The 25011-nt window shown below is 41.4% G+C and overlaps 1 protein-coding gene across 4 annotated transcripts in view; it reads right to left on the reverse strand.

Annotated features, from left to right (window-relative positions):
• Nucleotides 1-3217: 3217 nt before the first annotated feature.
• The window catches only part of TLE4 (TLE family member 4, transcriptional corepressor), a 326912-nt gene continuing 305118 nt past the window's right edge, over nt 3218-25011 (reverse strand). For all 4 annotated transcript variants that reach the window (XM_030193713.1, XM_030193716.1, XM_030193715.1 and 1 more), the window contains 5 exons: nt 23142-23289; nt 19604-19754; nt 16451-16527; nt 11866-12328; nt 3218-4021 (listed from right to left, as the gene is read on the reverse strand). In XM_030193713.1, coding sequence (XP_030049573.1) covers nt 12221-12328; nt 16451-16527; nt 19604-19754; nt 23142-23289 — 484 coding nt within the window. In that variant the 3' untranslated portion in view covers nt 3218-4021; nt 11866-12220. The remainder of the gene's footprint in view (nt 4022-11865; nt 12329-16450; nt 16528-19603; nt 19755-23141; nt 23290-25011) is intronic.

A 25011-nucleotide genomic window follows, 5' to 3' on the forward strand; every position in this document is an offset into this window, starting at 1 on the left:
CTTTAAGCCTCCTTCAAAAAAAAAAAAAAAAAATTTTTTGAAGATTCCAGAAAATGCCTTCCAGTTAATCTTCTGGGCATATCCTGCTGATATCTCCAGAAAAAAAAACCCACACAGTTGGTGATGGGCTAGCAGTCTCTCAAATCTCATATGGTTCATTGAACCCATGGGATATGTTAATACTTCAGAAGTGGCAGGGTATACTGCTACCTTCTTAGTGCCAGTGTAATACCTTCTATCCTTATTTTCCTAACTGGTTTTATGTTATGTTTCTTGGAAAGCTGGTCTAGGATCCCCCAGTACTGAGGGTTGCGCAGTATGGGGCCATTTATTAACCCATGCTAGAGGCACATTAGCTTTTGTAGCACACACTGTTGTAGGCACCCACAATATTCCTATGGGCGCCTACACAGCACGTCCTAATTTTGTGCACACACTAAACACACTAGTGCACCTTAGTAAACAGGGCTGTTTCCTCTTGAGACAATTTTTCTACAAAAGCTGTATTCCAAGTGTAATTTTGTGCCAGAGCCGGTGGTTGGGAGGTGAGGATAGTGCTGGGCAGACTTATACGGTCTGTGCCAGAGCCGGTGGTTGGGAGGAGGGGCTGGTGGTTGGGAGGCAGGGATAGTGCTGGGCAGACTTATACGGTCTGTGCCCTGAAGAGCACAGGTACAAATCAAAGTAGGGTATACACAAGAAGCAGCAAATATGAGTTATCTTGTTGGGCAGACTAGATGGACCATGCAGGTCTTTTTCTGCTGTCATCTACTATGTTACTATGTTAATGATTTTGAATTTTTTCAAACCTATTCTATAGCACATTCCATTTCCAGAGTTCTACTACTACTACTTAGCGCTACAACACATACACAGCGCTGTACACTTTAACATGAAGAGACAGTCCCTGCTCAACAGAGCTTACAATCTAAGTAGGATAGACAAACAGGACAAACAAGAGATAAGGGAATATTAAAGTGAGGATGATAAAATAAGGGTTCTGAAAAAGTGAATAAGGGTTAGGAGTTAAAAGCAGCATCAAAACGGTGGGCTTGTAGCTTAGATTTGAAGACGGCCAGAGATGGAGCTTAACGTACTGGCTCAGGAAGTCTATTCCAGGCATATGGTGCAGCAAGATAAAAGGAACGGAGTCTGGAGTTAGCAGTGGAGAAGGGTGCAGATAAGAGAGATTTACCCAGTGAACGGCGTTACCAGGGAGGAATGTAGGGAGAGATGAGAGTGGAGAGGTACTGAGGAGCTGCAGAGTGAATGCACTTATAGGTCAATAAGAGGAGTTTGAACTGTATGCGGAAACAGATAGGAAGCCAGTGAAGTGACTTGAGGAGAGGGCTAATATGAGCATAACGACACTAGTGGAATATTAGTCGTGCAGAGGAATTTTGGACAGATTGAAGAGGAGAGAGATGGCTAAGTGGGAGACCTGTGAGAAGCAAGTTGCAATAGTCTAAGCGAGAGGTGATAAGAGTGTGGATGAGGGTTCTGGTAGTGTGCTCAGAAAGGAAAGGGCAAATTTTGGTGATATTATAGCGAAAGAAATGACAGGTTTTAGCAGTCTGCTGAATATGTGCATAGAAGGAGGGGAAGGAGTTGAAGATGACCCCAAGGTTACGAGCTGATGAGACAGGAAGGATTAGAGTGTTATCCACAGAAATAGAGAATGGGGGAGGAGGAGAGGTTGGTTTAGGGGGAAAGATAAGAAGCTCAGTCTTGGTCATGTTTAGTTTCAAATGGCGCTGAGACATCCAAGCAGCAATGTTAGACAGGCAGGCTGATACTTTGGCCTGGATTTCGGCTGAGATTTCTGGTGTGGAGTGGTAGATCTGGGAGTCATCAGCATAAAGATGATACTGAAAACCATGGGATGAGATCAGAATACCAAGGGAGGAAGTATAGATGGAGAAAAGAAGAGGTCCCAGGACAGATCACTGAGGTACACCAACTGACAGTGGGATAGAAGTAGAGGAGGATCCACTAGAGTATACACTAAAGGTACGCTGGGAGAGATAAAAAGAAAACCAGGAAAGAACAGAGCCCTGAAATCCATGTGAGGACAGCGTATCAAGGAGTAGGCTGTGATCAAGTGTCAAAAGCAGCAGATAGATCAAGAAGGATGAGGATAGAATATAAACCTTTGGATCTGGCCAGGAACAGATCATTGGAGACTTTAGCAAGCGCTGTTTCAGTTGAATGAAGGGGGCGAAAGCCAGATTGAAGTGGATCAGGAATAGCTTGAGATGAAAGAAAGTCAAGGCAATGGCGGTGAACAGCACGTTCAAGTATCTCAGATAGGAAAGGGAGGAGGGAGATGGGGCGATAGTTGGAAGGTCTGAGGTAATTAGTCTGCTTACTTACCACTTTTCAGTTGATCGCAGTTCAGAATGCTGACCTCCACCAAAACTCTGTCAGGGCTTATAAGTCTTGATTTAACACTACTTAGCGTAGTAGTGAAAGATAAGTGGAAAGACAGTGGTTCAATAATGGGATAAAGCCTTCATAAACAGCCTATGGTATCCTTCATAGGGCTACCAAAACAAAAAATTAGCTCCTACCATCAACCCAAGTGATGCTATAGTAAAGCTTTAAAAGATAACTTGAAAACTGTAGGGATTCAATGTTAACCTGTGAGCATGCTAAATTGGAACACTTGGCTCTTTCTGCCTGGAAAGAATTTTCTCTGTTTTCTCACAGCAGGTGTTGATCCAGCACAATCTGTTCCTGGATAACAGTCTTCTTAGGGTAGCAAGATGATTCTGCTTGGCTTCCTCAATAGCAAATCTTTAAGCTGGAGGACCCTTGGCTACCATGGGATGAAGTATCAGACCTGCAAAACATGTAAACCTTCTCCTCTGCCTTAAGGCCAACATAATAAATTTTCTGAAATCTCCTGAGCGGAATAGTTTAGAAATACATTATTTACAATAGTCCTTTTAATGAATTCAAATGAGTCTTATAGTATGTTTTTTTTTGTTTGTTACATTTGTACCCCGCGTTTTTCCCACTCATGGCAGGCTCAATGCGGCTTACATGGGGCAATGGAGGGTTAAGTGACTTGCCCAGAGTCACAAGGAGCTGTCTGAAGTGGGAATCAAACTCAGTTCCTCAGTTCCCCAGGACCAAAGTCCACCACCCTAACCACTAGGCCACTCCTTCTATTACAGACAACAAAAGAAGCCTCTTAGAAGTTATTTATGTTTAATGCTTTAAAGTTTGAATGCACAAACAATTGTCTACTATTATAGAAGTACTGGTGGTCAATACAATGCATTAGAACTATGTACAATGGACACAGTTTAGTATCAAAATCTTTCTACAATGTAGAATATTACGAAACTGTTAGACATCAAACACTCAGCACTTAAGACACCATTTTTGCTACCACATTTGGAAACTTTGATAAACAGTCCATTTCAACTTGCAGCATCAATCCTCTTCTAGTATGAAATTAAGTAACCATCTACTTATACAATAAGGTTTATCTACACTGTTCTTTTTGATTTTGATCCATAGCAGCAAAGGCACTGTACATCAGCAGATCCACAGACTTAAAAGATTTTATTATTTTTTAAAGCATTCAAAAAAAAAAATAATAAAAAAAATAAAATCACAGCTCGTAGTTGAAACAGCAATGACAACAACATAAAAAGATAAACATGATGCCTTGGGCACAATGGCTCAGCCTGCGTCCACTTCAGAGGCATCTAACGTGGACTAGTATAGAACATGTTGGAAATTCAGCAAGTCCTATTTGCTAAAGTAGGTACATTCTTGTGACAAACTCTTCTCTCCCCCCACCCTCCCCCCATGTAGATGCATGGCTTGTGGGAGACCATTTCAGCGCAGCTTCCAACACATGTATTGTCCACATGCCACCATCTGCAGTACACCACACTTCTACCATTGTCCAAAAGATGTACATCTCCATTACTATAAATGAAAAAAAAAATGTTCTGGAGAGATGGTGACAAATCTCTGAATGGGAGGCCAGTTGTCATACTTCTGTCTGCAATGTAAGAAAACAAGGGTCAAGCTTGAGATCATATTGACACCACACAAGTATCAACCAAACAGTGCATTCGCTGAAGACTTAATCATCATGGGAAGACAATTAACCAGAAATTGCCAGTGACCAACTTACAAGAGGCAATTAATGCTAGAAGAGATGATGATAAAGTCATTCTTCCAAAATAGTTTATTAGTCAGTTGACAATGATAAATTACAGCATAATTTCAAGTCCATAAACTAATGCTACTTTTTATTTCACCCCTAATAGCGGGCAAAGTTACATTATACTGGGTAAGCCCGCATCTACCTATTGCCAACCAAAATATATAGCCAAAGGATATGATAGAAAAATTATGTAGAAAGCTGCTGCCTTTTAGAATAAAGAATCCTCTATGTATTCTACCATAGAAGAGTCCTCAATAGTCTATTAATACTCAAGCAGCACAATTAAAAGTACATTTTGTCATACTTAAGCTGCAGAGTGTATTATGAACTAACATGGAGGACAAACACTGTACTCTGAGCTCTCTGTATAAACACAGTACCTGCTACTACAAACAATTTACAGAAACAAGTTAATTTGGCTTTGTTATTTTTATGTTTTTAACTCAGAATATATATATATATTTTTTTTTTCCCCCCATACAAACACACGAAGCTTACAAATGAAGAATTAGTTTGCTCTCTTCCAATATATGATCCAAACTTTATAGTATTTGTCAATCTCCCCTTTAACTGGGTAATTTCAACCGATAAAGGCTGTTTTATAGGGGAAAGGGGAAATTACTTATATTTGCGCATAAGCATGTACTTATACACACAGGCATTCCTAAGGATGCAGTTTGAGCAGAGGACTGGAGCTGTGATCCGTGTGTGCATTTTATAAAATACACGAGCAAGTATTTTAAAGTATGTATCAATGTGTGTGTGTCATCAATCATGTGCTACAGGGGCTGGTTCTTGGAACCTATTTTACAAAAAGGAACATAGGCAGCTAGGTTGAGTTTATAAAAGTATACTTCAATCCTTGATACTTTCACTTCAGTCAGAACCAGAGCTGAGATCTGGTGCCTTGAAACTTCATTCATAACGACCCAGGGCTTTTAGTTATTAACACACATTACTATGTTAGCAAATGTAATCATTTGTTACTTGACCGCAGATCTCATTTTATGCAATGGAACTTTGTTTACAAATAATGCTTGTTATTGGCATTAGTGCAGATAAGAAATTAAATGTTAGTCTGGACACTGCAGCAATGGTCCTCAGTCAAGGGCCATGCAGCAGAGCTTCTTTAAAAATGCAATTATAGGCCTCGATTCTTGCCAGTAGGTGTTACCTTTTACAGTTCTCTTCCTCACCCCTGAACTAGAAGGGCTATGAATACACCTCTCCACTATCACCCAGCCAGGCCACAGTGTGGAAGGCCTGATGTAGAAACTGAACCAGGGAATTTTCATGTGGAATGGACTGTATTTGTCACCTAGCATTGGACTGACTTGGCTTTTAGCCTTAATAATATTAATCAGAAAATGATATCCTAAAAGTATATGTAAAATGACAGCTAGAGCAATGTATCCCAATTCCAGTCACGAAGTACCCCTTGCCAGTCAGGTCTTCAGAACCTCCACAATAAGCAAGCATGAACTTGATTTGCTTTCACTGCCTCCATTGTATGCAAATCTTTCATGCATATTCATTGTGGATATCCTGAAAACCTGGCTGGCAAGGGGTTCTCCAGAACCGGACCTGGGAAACACTAGAGTATTCTGTGCCAACTTCCCATGTTACATCTGAAGGGAATCAGATAGCCTTCTAGGCCCATGTACTACAAACATCTCCAGATTATACTTTTATACTTACACTGGACCAAAATAAGAATCAAAGTACAAAGAAATTATGTTACAGTCCTAAGAGGGATGAAACAAAGTGTATATTGCATCCTATTTCATTTCCTAAACATTCTTTCAGAACTATATCCACACAAAGTCTTTTCTTCCTTCCAGCTTAATTTCCTGAATCAGTAAGTACAGTTTGGTTCATTTTCAGGTTTAGTTACCCTCTTTGATTTTAATACCTTTTGGGAAATTGACTCCAGTTTTTACAAAATACTGCTGACAGACATCTTTGGAACCCAGAAATATGATTGAATCACTCCCCCTGTTGACTAAGTTACACTGGTTACCAGTCCACACTCCAGTTTTCTTCAAAGTGGCATGTATAATTGGATGGTCTTATAGACAAGAGAGCTAACCCTCAATTTTGCCGATTTATGGCTTTTTGGATCTAGTGTATCAAGGTTCAATATCTATGGATAAGTGGACTATGCTAAAAGCCAATGAATTTTGCTGATTTTTGCATGTGATTGAATGGGCTATTCCCGTTAGACACACTGAAAAGAGGGCCAACCATCTCAGGTGTGAAAAATGAGTTCGCCCACTTCTCCGTAAAACTATCCAATTTACAATATGCTTCGATGTTTTAGCCCAGAGTATTTCTCATGTGTAAACATTCATGGAGTTAGTTTGCTTGAATTTACTTTTATTAAAGGAATTCAATTTAAGCAAGTTTAATGTTTTTCTTCCCTATACTACTATGCTCTGGAACAGTCTTCCCTTTGCACTTGAGGAAATTTCTTCCTCCTTAGTTTTTGTTGTGTTCTGAAAACATTTTATTTTGATAATGATAACTAAGTTTTTGTTTTTGTATTTGAATGTAACCTAATTCTGTAGCTCCTTGTGTATGTACTGGTCTTAAGAACTGTATGTCACTTAAGCCCTATTTTTAGGGAATGGGCAACTAAAAAATACTGTAAATAGAATATCTTACATCTTATGGGGTAACTTTTTTTTGCACTTAAAAACCACAGCTTAGGTGCAGAAATAGACAGTCATAAAATTTGCCTCTGCTGTACATGCATTAAGAGGGCAATTCTACAAGGAGGGCACCAAGATTTTGGTGCTGAGAATGAACGTAAATAACCTGAACACTGGTATTTAGGTGACTATTGTGCATACATATTTGTGTAAATGCCAATATTTCAGCTATGTGATGTTCTGCAAAATGGTGCCTAAATTAGATGGTGCGTAGTTTGCAAGTAGGCATTCACATGGGCCAGCATATATTTAGAACCCTATAATCTACAAATGGTCATGCTTAGATTGCTAAAGATCATTTACACCAGCTCATGTCATGCTCAAAACCCCAGCGTTGTAGGGAACAGCTGTTAGTGTTGAGAATTGGGAAGTTAAGGGGGAGGAACAGGCCTAACCCATGTGTCTAAGAGCTATGTGGTAAGCACAGCTCGTGTGCACATGCCCAGTCAAACTGAGGAGTAAGAAGCCTGTGCTCAGATGACATCATAAGTGGCCAGCACCCCCTACTCCCCTCAGCAAAAGGTCACTGGGAAATGCTATATGTAGGGCACCACTTTTCCAGCCTGTGGAGGTCAAAGTGTCTTATCAAACTCTAGAAGTGTATGATTATTGTGGTGACTCGACTGCAAAGACACCACTTGACTGATTTCACAGATTTGAAAGGGAAAACGCACCTCACGACTTTCTTTAGTGCCAGTAAGTTGGCAAATTGCATGAGAAATCCTCTCTTCAAACGTTCCAACGCCAGCTCCAAGCTGGCATTAGGTTTTCAGCAGTAAGGGCAGGGCTTGGTTTGTGCGCTGTTGCTGAGCATTAGAGGGAATAGCTAAGGACCTCATTTACACATATTCTAATGCTATTTGAGGCCATTTTAGTGTGCATGTTGTCCCCAGCATTGGTGCTCTCTGAACATTCTGCAAACTCTTAACACTAGGTCTGGCGCTTATCACCTGTAGCACCAGTGTCAGGTGCTGATTTACAGAATTGCCCTCTAGGTGTACAGGTAGGCTTAACTCATGCATCTCTAAAGAAAGTGTTCTGGGGTTAGAGTTATGTTTTTTATGCACATGCTTTCTATTTTATAAATAATGCACATAAAACCTTTCAGGTATATTGGCATATATTTACATCTGCTTCAGAGAAGACAAATATTTGCATTTTAGCTCAGGGGTAAGGTAAATATATAAACCTATTTTATGAAAAAGTATGCACTCTATCCCTTATAAAATAATTTTCTAACAGGTTGCCTATGAAAAATGAGAAAACATGCCTTTTTTTACAAAGACAACATATAAGTGTATGTAACTTTATATATGAGGATTCTAAAATAATCCTAGTAGTGCGTAAATGCTCCCAAACAAAGTTACACCTGCTCTGAAGCAGGTACAATTTCTGCCTATATGTAGTCCTCATAAATATATGCATCTAATTTTCTAACAGCCATTTTACACACGTAAGTTGTGCTTTACATAAAAGAAGAGCTTTATGAAATTACTTGCTCTAGGTCTACCTTTTTTCAAGGTGTGTACCATTTCTTACAGTTTACATATCAGGTCTTAAAAATGTTCTTTCCCTGAACACGGTAGCCCTTGTTTCCAGTACTATTCAGGAATGATGTGTATAAGTGTGATGCCTGACTGGTGGCTGCAATTACCTTTCTCCATTTAGATAGAATACTCATCCCAGTCCTTGGGACACAACCAGTCTTGTTTTCAGGATATCCACAATGAACATGCATGAGATAGGTCGGCATACAATGACGGCAGAAGAATACAAATCTCTCACACACAGTCACTGTGGATACTGGATATTCTTAACACCCGACTGGCTGGGCATTTCTCAAGGACTGGGATGAGAACCAGTGATGTAGGTTAATATTGTTGAGTGCCGAAGTAATTTTTTTTACAGAATCAAATTTTTTTTTGGGGGGGGGGGGGGGGGGGGAATTAGCAGTGTTAAGAGACTCATGACAAACATCCCATTACTAGCTTTAATGGTACAGTTTATAGTGCATTTACTAGGGAATCCTATATATGGCACCTAGCGTTATGCGCTATTTCGGCGTGGAAAAGTGTTATAATGGATGGCCAAAAAAATGGCAGATCTATGCAGAACTACACTAAGCGCCCTGGTACAGAATAGCACCTGTGTTTCTGCTTGAATCTGAAAAGGGGGCGTAATGATGAGAGGGACATGGGCATTCCCTTAAAATGCACGCAGTGTTATAGAATTCAGGGGATCCACCCCCAACTTGCGTGCCAAGATTTACACCTAGTTTCAGTTGGTGTAAATGCTTGTGCCCAAAGCTAGGTGTGGATTCCAGCGCTACAAGCTATTCCACAAAGGGTGCTCATCCTGGAGTTCTCGTTATAAAATACCGTTCAGTGCCTTTTTCTTTTTTGGTGCCAATTTTTAAATGTAGCCCTTAAGCGTTAGGTTACGTAGATCGCCAGGCATTCAAAACACACATCAGCTTCAAAACTGTGGTTGGGGTAAGCCCCATTTGTCCCCATGGCAGTGCTTTGCACTGCCAAATGAAAGGATCTTCCAGGGTTATCTGGAGCTAAGGATGTTGCACAAGCAGCACTCACGGGTTCTGGGTGAAAGAAGGATGGGAAGTCACAGTAACAGCACAACAGAAAAACACAGAGGCAATTCTACAATTGGGTGCCTTCATTTAAGTTGTGTTATAAAATATTAGCATAAGCTGGTATTGATGCATCTAACATTTAGGCATGCACACTCATATCAGCCACAGAGCTGGTGTGTGAGTGCTTAAACGTGGCAGCAATCTTGCGACTTACAGTATTCTGTAAATTATGCATATTAAGTGGGAGCCCAGCCTGTGTCCTGTGCATTTGTATGCCCCTTGCAATACACAGTATGCAAGAAAGGTACACGTTTATATAAGTGATTAGGCAGAACATTGACATATAAGGGCTTTGCTATCGTTATCATTTATTAGACATGATATACTACTAAAGTTGCAAGGCAAATCATAGCAGTGAACAGTTGACTAAAATAGCTAAACTTACATGCTACTGCTCTAAGGGGTTTACATTTACACACATGTGTATAAATGTAAACCCCTAGTTCATAGAAATACCCTGATAATGACTATATTTTGGACACAGGCAAAAATAATTTCCAGAATTTTTGAAAATGTTCTCAATTTCTTTCATTTCATACATTCAGTTTAACACGTTTTAAAAATGCTATTTGAGATTTTTTTTAAACATGCACAAATCAACTGTACTTGTAGAAATTCATAAGTTAAAGAGTCTTAAAAAATGTAATGCATGCAAAATTAATTTAACGGGCAGTAACCAAGTAATATGTGCTAATGAATGTACATCCTGATTCACAGCCCTCAACTGCAGGCTCACAGAAGAACTAAAATAAGTTGTTGCAAATTAAGGCTTACAGTGCCAATTTCTAGGCCTAGTTCCAACTGAACTGAAAGCACAAAGGAGGAGCAGGAATTTAAAACTGATTATGGTTAATCAGTTACCAAGTGAAATGTGAAGCTACATCTCTCAAAACAATACTTTTGTCAATTAAGAAATGCATTTTGCTTGACTTCCTAGAACTGTATGGAAATTTACCTTTCCTATCATAGTGCTAACTCGTTCATCTAAATGCAAGTTGGTGAAGGGCATAAAAAACTAATAGCAAAGGAGGGACTAAGCAAGTGTTCGCATCCTTGGACAGCCATTATTCAGTTTTATTGACTTGCGTTATTAGGCACCACTCTGAAAAACGTCATAAAATATTCTTGCGCAGCACAGATTTCTGTTTGTAAAAGCTTTTCTTTAAAATATTAAAACACATACTAGGGCTAAAAAGTCACCTAGAATTTAAATGTGGCCAGTAAGTTAACAGAGGTTACTGGCCTGTTGGGGGGGGGGGGGGGGGGGAATAAAAGAGCTCAACCACCAGCAGGCATCATCCACCCATTCCATAGACAAGCTGCATCAGGATGAGATGCACACACAGACGATTCTCAGTTGCATAGCTAGGTGCAGGTGCCGATCACTGCTGCTAGTGGAGAAGTTCCTTCTACCATCCCCATACTGCAAGCCAAAGTTATGCCACTACAAATGCCAACTTAGACCTCACCAGCAGCCATAAGAGGTAACATTACATTGAGAGCTAAAATGGTTCTTGGGATCAAACCACGGGTAGGCAAACTTGGTCTGAGAGCTCCTGGTCAGTTGGGTTTTCAGGCTATCCACAATGATTGACTGTGTAAACTGCTGTGACCTATTAGATTTGATGCTATAGCAAAAAATGATAAATGATAATAAATATGCATGTGATGCATTTGTACACATTGAAAGCAACACGTGCAACTGCCATGTCTTACATATGTACTGTGAATATCTTGAAAACTCGACTGGCTAATGACACAACATAAGTACATAAGTGTTGCCATACTGGGACAGACCAAAGGTCCTTCAAGCCTAGCATCCTGTTTCTAACAGTGGCCAATCCAGGTCACACATACCTGGCAAGATCCCAAAAAAGTACAATATATTTTATGCTGCTTACCTTAGAAATAAGCAGTGGATTTTCCCCAAGTCCATTTTAATAATGGTCTATGGACTTTTCCTTTAGGAAGCCATCCAAACCTTTTTTTAAACCCCACTAAGCTAACTGCTTTTATTCTGGCAACGAATTCCAGAGTTTAATTAAGGACTGGATTTCCATAGTTTTAGGTTACAAAAAAAAATCTTTTAAAGCATTCTGCCAACTGTTACCTATAAACTATTTCTATATCACATACCAGAATTTTTTTTTATTACAAAATATTATTTGATCCATTAAGTATATGATAATATATAAGTACATAATGCAATTAGATATTTGGCTCCTATTCAGCAAAGTGATGATGTGACCACACACTTATTATAAATGCAACTAAAAATTCCTTACATTTGGTATTAATGAAACGAATGAACGCACCTTCATTTCCTCGGTGGAGACGGTCAGCTTTATTTACTCAGTTCACTGTTAGAAAGTCTTCTTTAAACAAAATAAATATATTACAGCTATGATACATACTTAAAGATTCTGAGTCCTTTGTTAAGTATGCTCCCCTTCCCCCCACTATTTCAGAAATAGATAAAGTGAAGATTTGGTATCAAGTTCTTTAACGAGCATTCACAATTCAGAAGCCAGTGAGGTGTGGTGGGGAAAATAAACTCCCAAACTGCGAGAATTTGAAGTCTGTTTTTAAAGGAAAAAAAAAAAGGAGGAGGGGGAAGGTTATACAGCAAAGTGCTACTAAGAGGAGTCCTGTTTGCATTCAAGGTTGCTTCTAATAAATAACTTCGTAGACTGTAGCTTTCTTGTCTCCAGAACCAGTGACGATGTATTTATCATCCACAGAGATATCGCAGCTAAGCACCGATGAGGACTCTTTGGACTGCAAGAAACAAAAAGTAAGATATATATTAAGTATGTTTCAGCTAAACTAAGCTAGGGCAGGGGAAGGGGCAGGGACGGAAAGGCGCAATGCTTCTATCTGCAGATTAGCATAAGCTTCAGAAAAAAATCCCCAAAGCTTATGAGCTGCTTGTACGAGGGAATGGATGCTATAAAACTCTTCTTTCCAATTGGGAAATACTGGGATGGCTCACCAGATGTTTTAAAAACAATAAACATGCATTATATTAAGTATCATCGTAATTAAGAGAAACAAAAAAAAATGGTGGAATTTTACAGCAACATATTAATGATTTGCAAGTGTTTTTAACAGCTTGCAGGGGTTTTTTTGTCATTTTTTTATGAGTTGCAGAAAGCAGTCTTTCCATAAAGCACTCTTTAAGGCCATCTTTTAGTTTGCCTTTGACTGCATTCTCCAAGGATAAGCAGAATAGCAAGTCTCATAAGTTGGTGACATGAGACAGAACCCGAAACCACAACACTGTAAATAGCTTTCTAAATAGCTATCCTACACATGTCTGGAAGGTCCCATATCAATATTGCCACATGCAACCACCTCTATTTTCTGTGGAACCCAAAAACCTATTTCTAAGGATCTAGAAATAACCTAAAAGTGCTTTCAAGTTACTTTCTGTAGTCTTTGCTGACTTCCTTTCCTTTTAAAAAACCCTTAGTCACATTTTGATCCATCAAATTTTAAAGCTTCCTTAATTATTTGCACCGGCTGCATCTAATCAGTTGCTTGATTTTTGCTTTAGATTTTTTTTCCCAGTGTCCCACAAGGTGGTGGTCAGTGGCAACACCATATCAGACACTGACACACACATGTGAATGTCATGTCTAGAGCCTAGGCATGATATCCCTAGCTGGTTTAATTACCAGCAGGTTACAGCTTACGCATCTTCTGGGCAGAAAGAAGCTCCTGTGCTCCCATAAGAACAGCATACTGGGTCAGATCAATGGTCCATCTAGACCAGTATCCTGTTTCCAACAGTGGCCAATTCCATGCTACCAATCCCAGGGCAAGCAGTGGCTTCCCCATGTCCCATCTCAATAGCAGATTATGGACTAACTTGTCCAAACCTTTTTTAAACCCAGATACGCTAAACACTGTCACCACAACCTTCGGCAATGAGTTCCAGAGCTTAACTATTCCTTGAGTGAAAAAATATTTCCTCCTATTTGTTATAAAAGTATTTTCATGTAACTTCATTGAGTGTCCCCTAGTCTTTGTACTTTTGAAAGAGTTAAAAAAAAAAAAAAAAAAACATCAAAAATTTGATTCACTTTTACCTGTTCTACACCACTCAGGATTTTGCAAACCTCAATCATATTTCCCCTGCTCCCTTTAGCTGTCTCTTTTCCAAGTGAAAGCACCCTAACCTCTTAACCCCTTCCTTATATGAGAGGAGTTCCACCCCCTTATTCATTTTGGTTGCTCTTCCTTGAACCTTTTCTAATTCTGCTATATCTTTTTTTTTGAGATACGGCGACCAGACCTGAACACAATAATCAAGGTGAAATTCCACCATGGAGCGATACACAGGCATTATAGTATTCTTTGTCTTATTTACCACCCCTTTAGTAATAATTCCTAGCATTCTGTTTGCAATTTTGGCTGCCACCACACACTAGGCAGAAGATTTCATTGTTTTGTCTACAACTACACCTAGATTTTTTTCTTGGGTGCCGATTCTCAAGGTGGAACCTAGCATCAGGTAACTATGATTTGTATTATTCGTCCCAAGGTGCATCACTTTGCATTTATCCACATTAAATTTCATCTGCCATATTGAGGACCAGTCTTCCAATTTCCTAAGGTCTTCCTGCAATTTTTCTTAGCTTCCATCTGTTTTAACAACTTTGAATAGTTGTGTGTTATCTTCCAATTTAATCACCTCACTTGTCGTTCTGATTTCCAGATCATTTATGATCCAGATCAGCGGCAGAAACAAATATAGATTTCATCTATTGGAAACCCTACCAGACTGTATGACTAACAAGATCACAGTCAAGCTCTCAGCATCAGGATACACTTTTAAATGAACTCTTGCACTTCTTAGTGGCCAATGGAGACAAAATCATTCTACCAGGATGGAGAGAAAATGGATTTCATTCAAGTATTTTCCTAATCCCAGGAAAAACAGGACATCACTAGCCCATTCTAAAATATAAGTGAACTGAACAAATTCCTAGGAAGGAAATAGTGCCTTAGGTACCTTAGTTTGATTTCTGCAAAACAGTGTCTGGATTTAAGAGTCCTGCATTTAAGAATAGTCAAAGTGATACATCAAGAAGCATCCCATATATGTAACAGGGAAAGAGCACCACTGTCAATATTGTTTCACCTAGTGCTGGCACCTTGGTGATTCCCTTCTGAGGAGTACAAAGGTGTCCATCTTTCAAATAGACATGTCGTTCACGGAGGCATTACTGTCTTCCTGATGCCAATATTTGAGAAATTAAGAAGAATTTACCAAGACTCATCAAGCTATTATCTGATGCTGCTCATCCATCTTGGCTCTAATTATACCACTAGGTATCCCACTGGATGTATCAAAATTAACTTCGTGCCTCTGGGAAAGAGGGTGAAGCAGATAGGTGCACAGGTGATATTGTCACCCTCCCTGTCAAGGGTAAAGAGCAAAGCAGAGATGCTGGAGATTAATGAATAGACCTGTGGATTGTGGACCGAGAACATTTCATCTTCCTGGACCATGGGATGATTTTCCAAGGGCTACTGAACAGAGATAGTGTCCATCTATCAATGGGCTTTAAACCAGAATCATAGAGGACAGGTGCACAAACACCCCCAAGGTAAGTAAAACATTAAATACCTCTACAGAAAGGAGGGAAAAAAAGGACAATATCTGGAAATTTGTGTATACTAATGCCCACAGTACAGGAAATAAGATTCTGCATCTAGAGGCTGTGATGGAAGAAGCTGACTTGGATTTTGTGGTTGTCACAAACAGCAACATGTATTATTGCTAATACTCAGAAATAAGCGGCTTACTTTTTTTTAAGTCACATAAAAATAGTTTATGGGCTTTTCCTCTAGATTTTGTCTAAACCCTTTTTAAACCCTGGTATGCCAGGTGCCTTAACTGCATCTGCCAGCAACAAAATTCCCCAGCTTAACTGTAAGACGAATGAAAAACATACTTTCTATGATTTAAGCCTGCCACCTATTAGTTTCATGGAGTGTGTTCTTGTCTTGGTAGTATTTGAAAGGGTAAAAAAAAAAAACCATTTCATATTTACTAGTTATCCTCATTCATGATTTGAAAGACCTCAAATCTCCTTTCATTTGTCTTCTCCACGCTGAGGAGTCCCCTTTTCTTCACAGGAAAGCTGCTTCACCCCCTCGGTTGTCCCTCCCTGTAACTTTTCTCGTTATGGACCTGCACACAAGTTTATGTTTTTTTCCCCTCCTACTTGCAGCCTTGGAGTGCTGATAAAATGCTCCGCAGCCACAGAGACAGAAGAGCAAAGCAGATCAAAAAGCAGTACTGCACTGAAGGATTTTCCATTTAGCTCATACCTTTTTCAGCTGTAACTGAAGGCAAGTTGCATTCAGGTACAGTTGATATCTACCTGTCCCCATAAGGCTAACCGTCTTAAGTTTGTATCTGAGGCCATGAAGAGTTCAATGACTTGTTCAAGATCACAAGGAGCAGAAGTGGTATTTGAACTGGGCTTCCCTGGTTCAAAGCCCTCTGCTCTAATCATTAGGTCAGTGCTTCTCAACCCAGTCCTTGAGGCACACTTAGTCCCATCAGTTTTTCAGGATATCCACAATGAATACGAACGAGATAGATTTATATACCAAGGAGGCAGAGCATGCAAATCTATCTCATGCATATTCAATGTGGATTTCCCAAAAACCCTGATGGGACTAGGTGTGTCTCAAGGACTGGGTTGAGAAGCCTTGCATAAGGCTACACCTCCACTCAGGGGGCCATACTATTCTAAGCACAGGAGAGGCACAAGACATCATATAAACAAAATACTGGAAACTGTATAGAATAGTGTCTGATAAGAACAACAAAGGAAGTAAGGAAGAGATATATTGCAGTGGAAAATGAACTAAGTGTTTTACCTGGAATATGCTGGCTCCATAAGGTGTTCGCCAAGCATTCAGAAGGTTATCCTTGCCCGTGCTCACAAACCACTTGCCTGCAATTGCAGAAAAAGAGGGAACTCTGTAGCAAGTTTTTTTACTTATTTATTTTTCAAGCACCTGAAAACATGAATCTAGGTCAACCTTTTGAGACTACAAGGTGCATTCTTGAACAAAAAAATTCCAAATACTATGATCAACCTAAAATGCAAGTCCCTTTTTAATTCCCTAGCCATACACAAAATCTGTATCCATGCCAGGGTTATATATGGATAGGGCTCATGCTGCAGAAACAGCTATGCTGCTTTGTATATCATCCCATTATATATATAAAGCAATTATGCATTGGCCACCAAAAGGAAAAACTAGTTCTTACCTGATAAACTTCTTTCCTTTGGTCCCAACAGATCTATCTAGAGATATCTGGGTTATGTCCATCTACCAGCAGGTGGAAATAGAGAAAATGCCAGAGCTCTGCCATAAAGGATACTGTATAGCAGCCTCACTTACAGTATTTGAGATTTAAAAAAGAAAGCAGTACGGAGACAATGGAACAACAGAGAAATCTCCTGCCTCAAACAAAAAAATGGGAAGCAGCAGAAACTGTGGCAAACCATGTTTTCTCTCTACCCTGCTTCTCAATTCCTTTGAAGATGGCATCTGCAATCACAGAGATCTAAAATCTCAGAAAGCAACATACGTACAACAGCATGCAGCCATGGAACCCAAGGGTGGGTATCTGGACTGATCTATTGGGATTAAAGGAAAGAAAATTAAAAGGTAAGAATTGACTTTTCCTTCCATTATGTCCCACAGATCAATACAGACATGTGGGATATACCAAAGCAGTCCACAAGTAGGGTGGGGCATGACAATCCCTGTAGGAAAGACTGCCACTCTGAAAGCCACATCCCCGAAGGACAACACTCAAACGTCAATGCTGCAGAGAAGCGAGAGCAAAAATCCAAACCATGGAGCGGAACATGTCAACAATGGAAATAAATTGCAAATCAGCAAAAGAAGAAGCCCGAGCCCTCAAGGAGTGCGCCTAGAGATCTAAAGGAGGGATCCTACCAGCCAAGATGTAAGTTGAAGAAAAGGGGTCTGCGAGCCGCCTAGTAATTGAAGGCAGGAAGCCCGTTTGCCAATACTGGGACTAGCAACCCAAATAAAGATGAGCAGAATGCCTGAACTCATTGGTGCTCTTGAAGCAGTTCAAAAACTGAAGCAACAAACTTGACTGGATAATCCTCCCTACGAAGGGAAGAAAGAGAAACTGGCCAACTGAAGGACAGAGTCATTCTGATAGAAATGTCCAGCACTGAAAACAGTAGGAAAGACCCCAGCAACACTGAGTCTGCAACTCCCAATCTTGACGAACATTGGCGTCTAAAAAGAACGCCTTCAGATGGAGATTCGTCCAAGGCTCTCATAGACGAGAGGCAAAGAATACAGCTAAAACAGATAGGTTGTGAAATAGAGTTACTGCCATTAAAAAAAAAAATGCTACCTATACAGCTTGCCAATGAACCAAGGATCAGCTGATTGGGCAGTTGAGGTAAGAATTCTTAGACAGCTGCATCAGGTGTGACATACAGTCAGCTGCTACCACAGCGACAAGCAGCTGATTGAAGGCGAAGCAATTATCAAGATGCCAAATTCCCTGTGCCACACAGCCGGCTGCTGCTGTTTGTTAGCCAAGGAGCTGAGCTGATATGTCTTCCAGGTGGCCACTGCTGTTTTGACACTCAAGGCACTGGGTCGATACGTCCGCCAGGGAGCCACTGCAGTCGAGCAAGACAGCCAGGCTCCGCAGCTGAAAAGGACTGCAGGCTGTTAGCTGAGTGATGTAACTGGCAGCTGGAGCCACTGCAAACAACCAGCTTTTGCAGCTCTGCTATACAGCTTGCAGAAATAGGCTAGCCGAACATCTGGCTGGTGCTTGGATGCAATACAGCATTAAGAGCATACCAGTGACACAAACAATTAAACAAGGAACAGACAGCTAAGCTTTGTAGCCATGCTAAACAGGAGACTGGCACAGAGCAACACAGAGCTGACTACTGTCAAAGTGAACACAAACTGGTTTTCGGAGAAAAGTTTAAGATAGATTTATATCTCGATCCTTGTACCGTGAGTCCATAGGTGCAATTAGTAAGCTACTCTGCTTAAACAATTGGGTGGTGCAAGTGAGGTACTCGGCTAACTCCACTGCCTGTGCAATAGAGATGGGCGCTATAGCCGAACCATGAGATGAGCAACAGGGTTGCCCATAGCCGGTGCATACATCTCAGCTCTTCAGAGGACGAGTTCCACTACCGGAATGAGGTAGGACTGATAACCATGCAAAGATGCCAAAAACTGAACAGTGTGCACAATTTTTTTTTTTTTTTGCCACACTTTGACAGCTCATCAATGACCAGCCCTAATGCAGTCAACAGCCGATCTGACCATGTGCAAGAACAACTGAATGGATATCAAATTTCCAGGTTTTTAATTGAGTGCAGTCATACTGAAGGACAGAGGTGGGGAGGGACCTGGCACCACAAAGTGTACCCCAACTGTCTGGCAGAGAAAAGCCAAGACCCCCAGCTCAACTAAACCTGAGGGAACAGGCCAGGGGCAAGCACGATTCAGAGAGCTGCACACGATATGTCTGTCTGAGATAGACAGAATACTGAAAGTGAGGCTGCTGCACATTATCCTTTGGGGCAGAGCTGTGGCATTCTCTAGCTCCACCTGCTGGTAAATGGACATAACCCCCCCCCCCCCCCCCCAATCTCTGGATTGATCTGTGGAACGTAATGGAATGGCCTGTTGATATATATTTAGGGGCCAACATTGGAGGAAGATGAGGGTGGATGGAAAAATTATCTGGATAATGGCAACGTTCACCTGCTATTCAGATAACTTATGTTTATTCAAGCTCTGTAAACTAAAATGATGGTGCCAGATAGTGTGGTCACTGTGCTGTATGTTCAGTAGAACTGAATACATGGACTAAGTTAAATATTGGCTCTTTATTTAAGCCATTTACCATGCCAGGTGAATATCAGCCCCTAAATTTGTTTTTAAAGTTAAACTTTATTTTACATGCACAACCCAAAATAAAGAGGAAACAGTTTAGCTTACCGCAGTGGGCAAACCTGAGTGAGAGCACGCAGCTTTCATGAAGGTGGAGCTGGTATTTGTCTGGCTTAGTAACATGTAACACCTCCACGTTACTGTTTTCCATTCCCACAGCCAGCCACTCGCCAGTTGGACAGTACCCAAGAGAGAAAATCTACAATGCAAAGTGTACATACAACATATCATTTTATATTCAAAAGGAGGGTAATTTTATAAGGGACATGTTGTGCCTATTTTCTAAAGATAAAAAACATATACCCAGTCACACAAAAAAAATTTGTATGTGGACCATTGCATGTGGGCCACAAGGTGATTACATCCAAATGTTTATTTGACTTTCTTTCAAAATATATTTATCGCCACACTCATGTAGTCCAATTTTACAATAACCATTTACTTCACTATTTTTTCAGTCATTCTGTGCCTTAAACACTTCTCAATTCTTCAAAAACATGAACTTATCTAATTTGTAAGGACTAGCTGTGAACAAGCGTGGAGGGTGAACTGTTGGGGTACACGTGGAGTAGCCTAGTGGTTAGAGCACCGGTCTTGCAAACCAGAGGTGGCTGGTTCAAATCCCGTTGCTGCTCCTTGTGATCCTGGGCAAGTCACTTAACTCTCCGTTGCCTCAGGTACAAACTTAGATTGTGAGCTCTCCTGGGACAGAGAAATATCCAGTGTACCTGAATGTAACTCACCTTGAGCTACTACTGAAAAAGGTGTGAGCAAAAGCTAAATAAATAAATAAATGCTTCGTTCTACTGCATCAGGGAAGATGAGCACCTTTGTATGTTTACTGACTGCCAAGCATAGAGCAGCAAAAATATGAAGGTGATGCAGTGGAACGAAACACAAATTTGAGTTGGTGGCTGATCCCTACAAATTATTCAAATAAAGTACACAGATTTGAATTTTTGAGGAAACGGAGAAGTTAAGAAAAAGAATGATTGAAAGCACAGTAATGGACAGTTATTGTAAATCTAGACCAATGATGAGTGTGGTGATAAGTATATCTTGAATGTGTTCAAATAGACACTTGCATATAATCACCTTGTAATTCTGATGCTCCACTAAAAAATATTTTTTAATAGCCAGGTATAAATGTTGTGTATGTGGTATATCAGACCTTCCACAATAGAGTGCAGCTTTGAATTACTGGAGAAATTTTGGTGAACCAAGAGGTGTTTAGTATTTTATAAAGAGCATATGCCTTTATAAAATAGCCTATTCAAATCCAAAAGTTTCTGCAAAAAAGTAACTGGCCTTTTTGGGACCTTGCTAGGTACCTGTGACCTGGATTGGCCACTGTTGGAAACAGGATGATGGGCTTGTTGGACCTTCGGTCTGTCCCAGTATGGTAATACTTATGTACTTATGAAGTAGGAATAACAATGCACGCATGTGCAGATGGACATTGATGCATCGGCCTGCATTTTATAACAGTACAAGCTTAAGTGACAATACCACCCCATGCCACCCATTTTCCACCACCAAAAAAGCCTCTGTGTGCATGAAATAAGAATAGGTGCTACATTTTAAGCACCTATGCCTCTCACTAATTTTATAAGCAAAGCCAATGAAAACACTTTAAGGCCCAGGGCAGAAATCTGGGACCAACAGGATGTTGCCTCCTGGTTCTCCTCTTATCTCTCCCATCGTACCTTCAGAGTACACTCTCATGGTTCTTCCTCCACCCCTATCCCGCTCTCTGTTGGAGTCCCTCAGGGTTCTGTCCTTGGACCCCTTCTTTTCTCTATCTACACCTCTTCCCTGGGCTCCCTGATCTCATCTCATGGCTTCCAGTATCACCTTTATGCTGACGACACCCAGCTTTCTCTCTCCACACCTGACATCACTGCGGAAACCCAAGCCAAAGTATCGGCCTGCTTATCCGACATTGCTGCCTGGATGTACAACCGCCACCTGAAACTGAACATGGCCAAGACCGAACTTCTTGTCTTCCCACCCAAACCCACTTCTCCTCTACCTCCACTCTTTATTTTGGTTGATAACACCCTCATTGTCCCCGTCTCTTCTGCCCGCAACCTCGGTGTCATCTTCGACTCCTCCCGCTCCTTCTCTGCGCACATCCAGCACATAGCCAAGACCTGTCGCTTCTTCCTCTATAACATTAGCAAAATCCGCCCTTTCCTCTCTGAGCACACCACCCGAACTCTCATCCAATCCCTTGTTACCTCTCGCCTTGACTACTGTAACCTGCTCCTCACTGGTCTCCCACTTAGCCACCTATCCCCCCTTCAGAACTCTGCCGCACGTCTTATCTTCCGCCTGAACCGATACACTCATACCACCCCTCTCCTCAAGTCACTTCATTGGCTTCCGATCAGGTACCGCATTCAATTCAAGCTTCTGCTACTAACCTACAAATGTACTCGATCTGCAGCCCCTCCTTACCTCTCAACCCTCATCTCCCCTTACGTTCCTACCCGTACCCTCCGCTCTCAAGACAAATCCCTCCTTTCAGTACCCTTCTCCACCACAGCCAACCCCAGACTCCGCCCTTTTTGCCTCACCTCACCCCACGCGTGGAACAAACTCCCCGAGCCCATACGCCAGGCCCCCTCCCTGCCCATCTTCAAATCTCTGCTTAAAGCCCACCTCTCCAATGTCGCCTTCGGCACCTAACCTCTACACCTCTGCCCAGGAAACCTAGACTGCCCAACTTGACATTTCGTTCCTTAGGTTGTAAGCTCCTTTGAGCAGGGACCGTCCTTCTTTATTTTGTACAGCGCTGCGTAACCCTAGTAGCGCTCTAGAAATGTTAAGTAGTATATTGGGGTACATTTGAGGTCCATAAAGGATAGGGTCCAGGGCAACTGCCCTGTTTGTAGCCCCTAATGCTGGCCCTGTTTATAAGTGCCTACTGTAGCACTTCGAAAGCTGTTTTACATACTAAGGCCCCTGTTTAAAAAGCTGCGCTAGTGGCTGCCAGTGCGGTAATGCTGACACAGCCCATTCACTTCGAATGGGCTGTGTTGGCATTCCTGTGCTGCTTTGTCAAGAGGGGGGGGGGGGGGTAAGCCAGTTATAAAAATCCCCCTAGGGGGAAGATGTGGTAACAGTGGTTAGCATATCTGGGTTTAAAATAGGTTTGGACAAGTTCCTGTAGGAACAGTCCACAGTCTTACTGAGATAGACATGAGGGAAGCCACTGCTTGCCCCGAGATTGGTAGCATGGATTGTTGCTACTAATTGGGTTTCTGCCATGTACTTGTGACCTGGATTGGCCACTGTTGGAAGCAGGATACTGGGCTAGATGGGCCATTGGTCTGACCCAGTATGGCTACTCTTATGTTCTTAAAATAGAGCAATGCATCAGGTATCAGGTATGTAATCTCTAATCCTGCCCTGTGTACAGAAACAGCTCATTAAAACTACACTGCAGAGTGAAGGCGAATCCCTCCCCCCTACACACACACAACACAAACCTGGGTCGAAATCTCTTTTCTGAATGTTGTTAATTTAAACAATGCCTTCCCCCCCGATGTACCAATGTTTGGCACAACTTTTGAGCGCACACCTGTGATGTGAAGTCATGCTGCTGGAGCTGTCGTCCTTCTCGCAGGTCCCAGGATCTCACCGTATTGTCCAAGCCTCCCGTCCAGAGCTTGGTGCCATCGTTGGAAATATCAATACAGCTGGCTCCGTCTGTGTGGCCCTGAAACTGCCTGAATACACACAGATTCATAAATATAATCCATGCTCAAAGAAAGAACAGTTAACCTTGCTTCTGTACATTATGCAAATTGACAGCCAGTTTGGGTTTCTAATATTGTATGTAGCGGCCATGTAGCCAAAATGAGAAAGAACATTGGGAGATTCTTAAATGGAACAGTAACATGTTAAATTATATTTTTCATTTAGATAGACTTTCACTGACTTTACTAAAGGACAATTCAATCCAGTTAACTCAGACTGCCGCTTGTACAAAATCAAGGACATTCAACACAGAGGGTAATTTTATCAAGCACTTTCCTCATGTAAAGCAAGTTGAACATGTAGAAAATGACTTATAAAATTTTGTAGATGATTATGCACATACTTATACAACCTGCAGTTCGTAGGGTAGAGTTCCTGTATGCATGTGTTTTATAAAACATGCACATTCACACAGAATACAGACATGAATCTGTGCACTACTGGGGCTGGGAGCCTATTTATAAAGGCACATCGGTGCCCATGCTGCTTTTATACAATAGATAATAAACACAGAAAAACTTCGAAAAGAGCATTCAGTTTTTAAGCGTTTGACAAAATTGATAAATGATTGGTAAATTTTGTTTTGTCTGGGAAGCACATTCATTATTACACTATAATATAAAAATTTATTTTAGGCAAAATGATATTGTTAGGAAGTTTTATGAAAAGAACAGAAAACCAAAATGATAATGTTATGATGCCTTTGTATTGCTCCACTATGTACAATTCTGGTCACTGCATCCAGGGCTGCTGAGATGGGGGGGGGGGCAGGGGGGACAAAATTCCCCGGGTCCGGGCCTCCAAGGGGGGCCCGATGCCGGGGTCAGGCCACTGGCGCTGCAGTTCCCGGTCTCACCTGCCTGCCTCCTCGGTTCCGGGCCCCCTGCATTCGAAGCAGTAGTCACAGATCGCTTCCCTTCCAGTCTTCCCTCCCTGTGTCCTGACCTCGCGGAAACCGGAAGTTACATCAGACGAGGGCGGGACACAGGGAGGGAAGGCCAGAAAAGAGGTGATCTGCGACTGCTGCCTCGAATGCAGGGTGACCGGAGCCATGGAGGCAGGCGAGACCGCGGACTGCAGCAACGGGGGGCGGCAGCGACCGGGGAGGGGGGGCGGCCTTGTCCCGGGCCCGGCCAAGTCTCTTGGCGGCCCTAACTGCATCTCAAAATATACAACGGAATTGGAAAAGGGACAAAGAAAGGTGACAAAAATGGTAAAGGGGATGGGACGACTTCCCTATGAGGAATGGCTAAAGCTGCTAGGGCTCTTCAGCTTGGAGAAGAGATGGCTGAGGGACGATATGATAGAGGTCTATAAAATACTGAGTGGAATGGAATGGGTAGAGGTTAATCATTGTTTACACTTTCCAAAAATTCTAGGACTAGGGGCATGCAATGAAGCTACTAAGTAGTAAATTTATAACCAGAGAAAATATTTTTTAACTCAGCATGTAATTAGACTCCAGAATGTGTTGCCAGAGAACATGGTAAAAGAAGTTAGCTTTGCAGGGTTTAAAAAAAAGGTTTGGATAATTTCCTAACAGTTCATAAGCCATTAAGATGGACTTGGGGAAAATCCACTGCTTATTTCTAGGATAAACAGCAACCTGGCTTGGCCACTGTTGGAAACAGGATACTGGGCCTGATGAACCTTCAGTCTGTCCCAGTATGGCAACACTTATGTTTTTATGA

This window comes from Microcaecilia unicolor, chromosome 2 (assembly GCF_901765095.1).
Source record: "Microcaecilia unicolor chromosome 2, aMicUni1.1, whole genome shotgun sequence".
Lineage (NCBI taxonomy): Eukaryota > Metazoa > Chordata > Amphibia > Gymnophiona > Siphonopidae > Microcaecilia > Microcaecilia unicolor.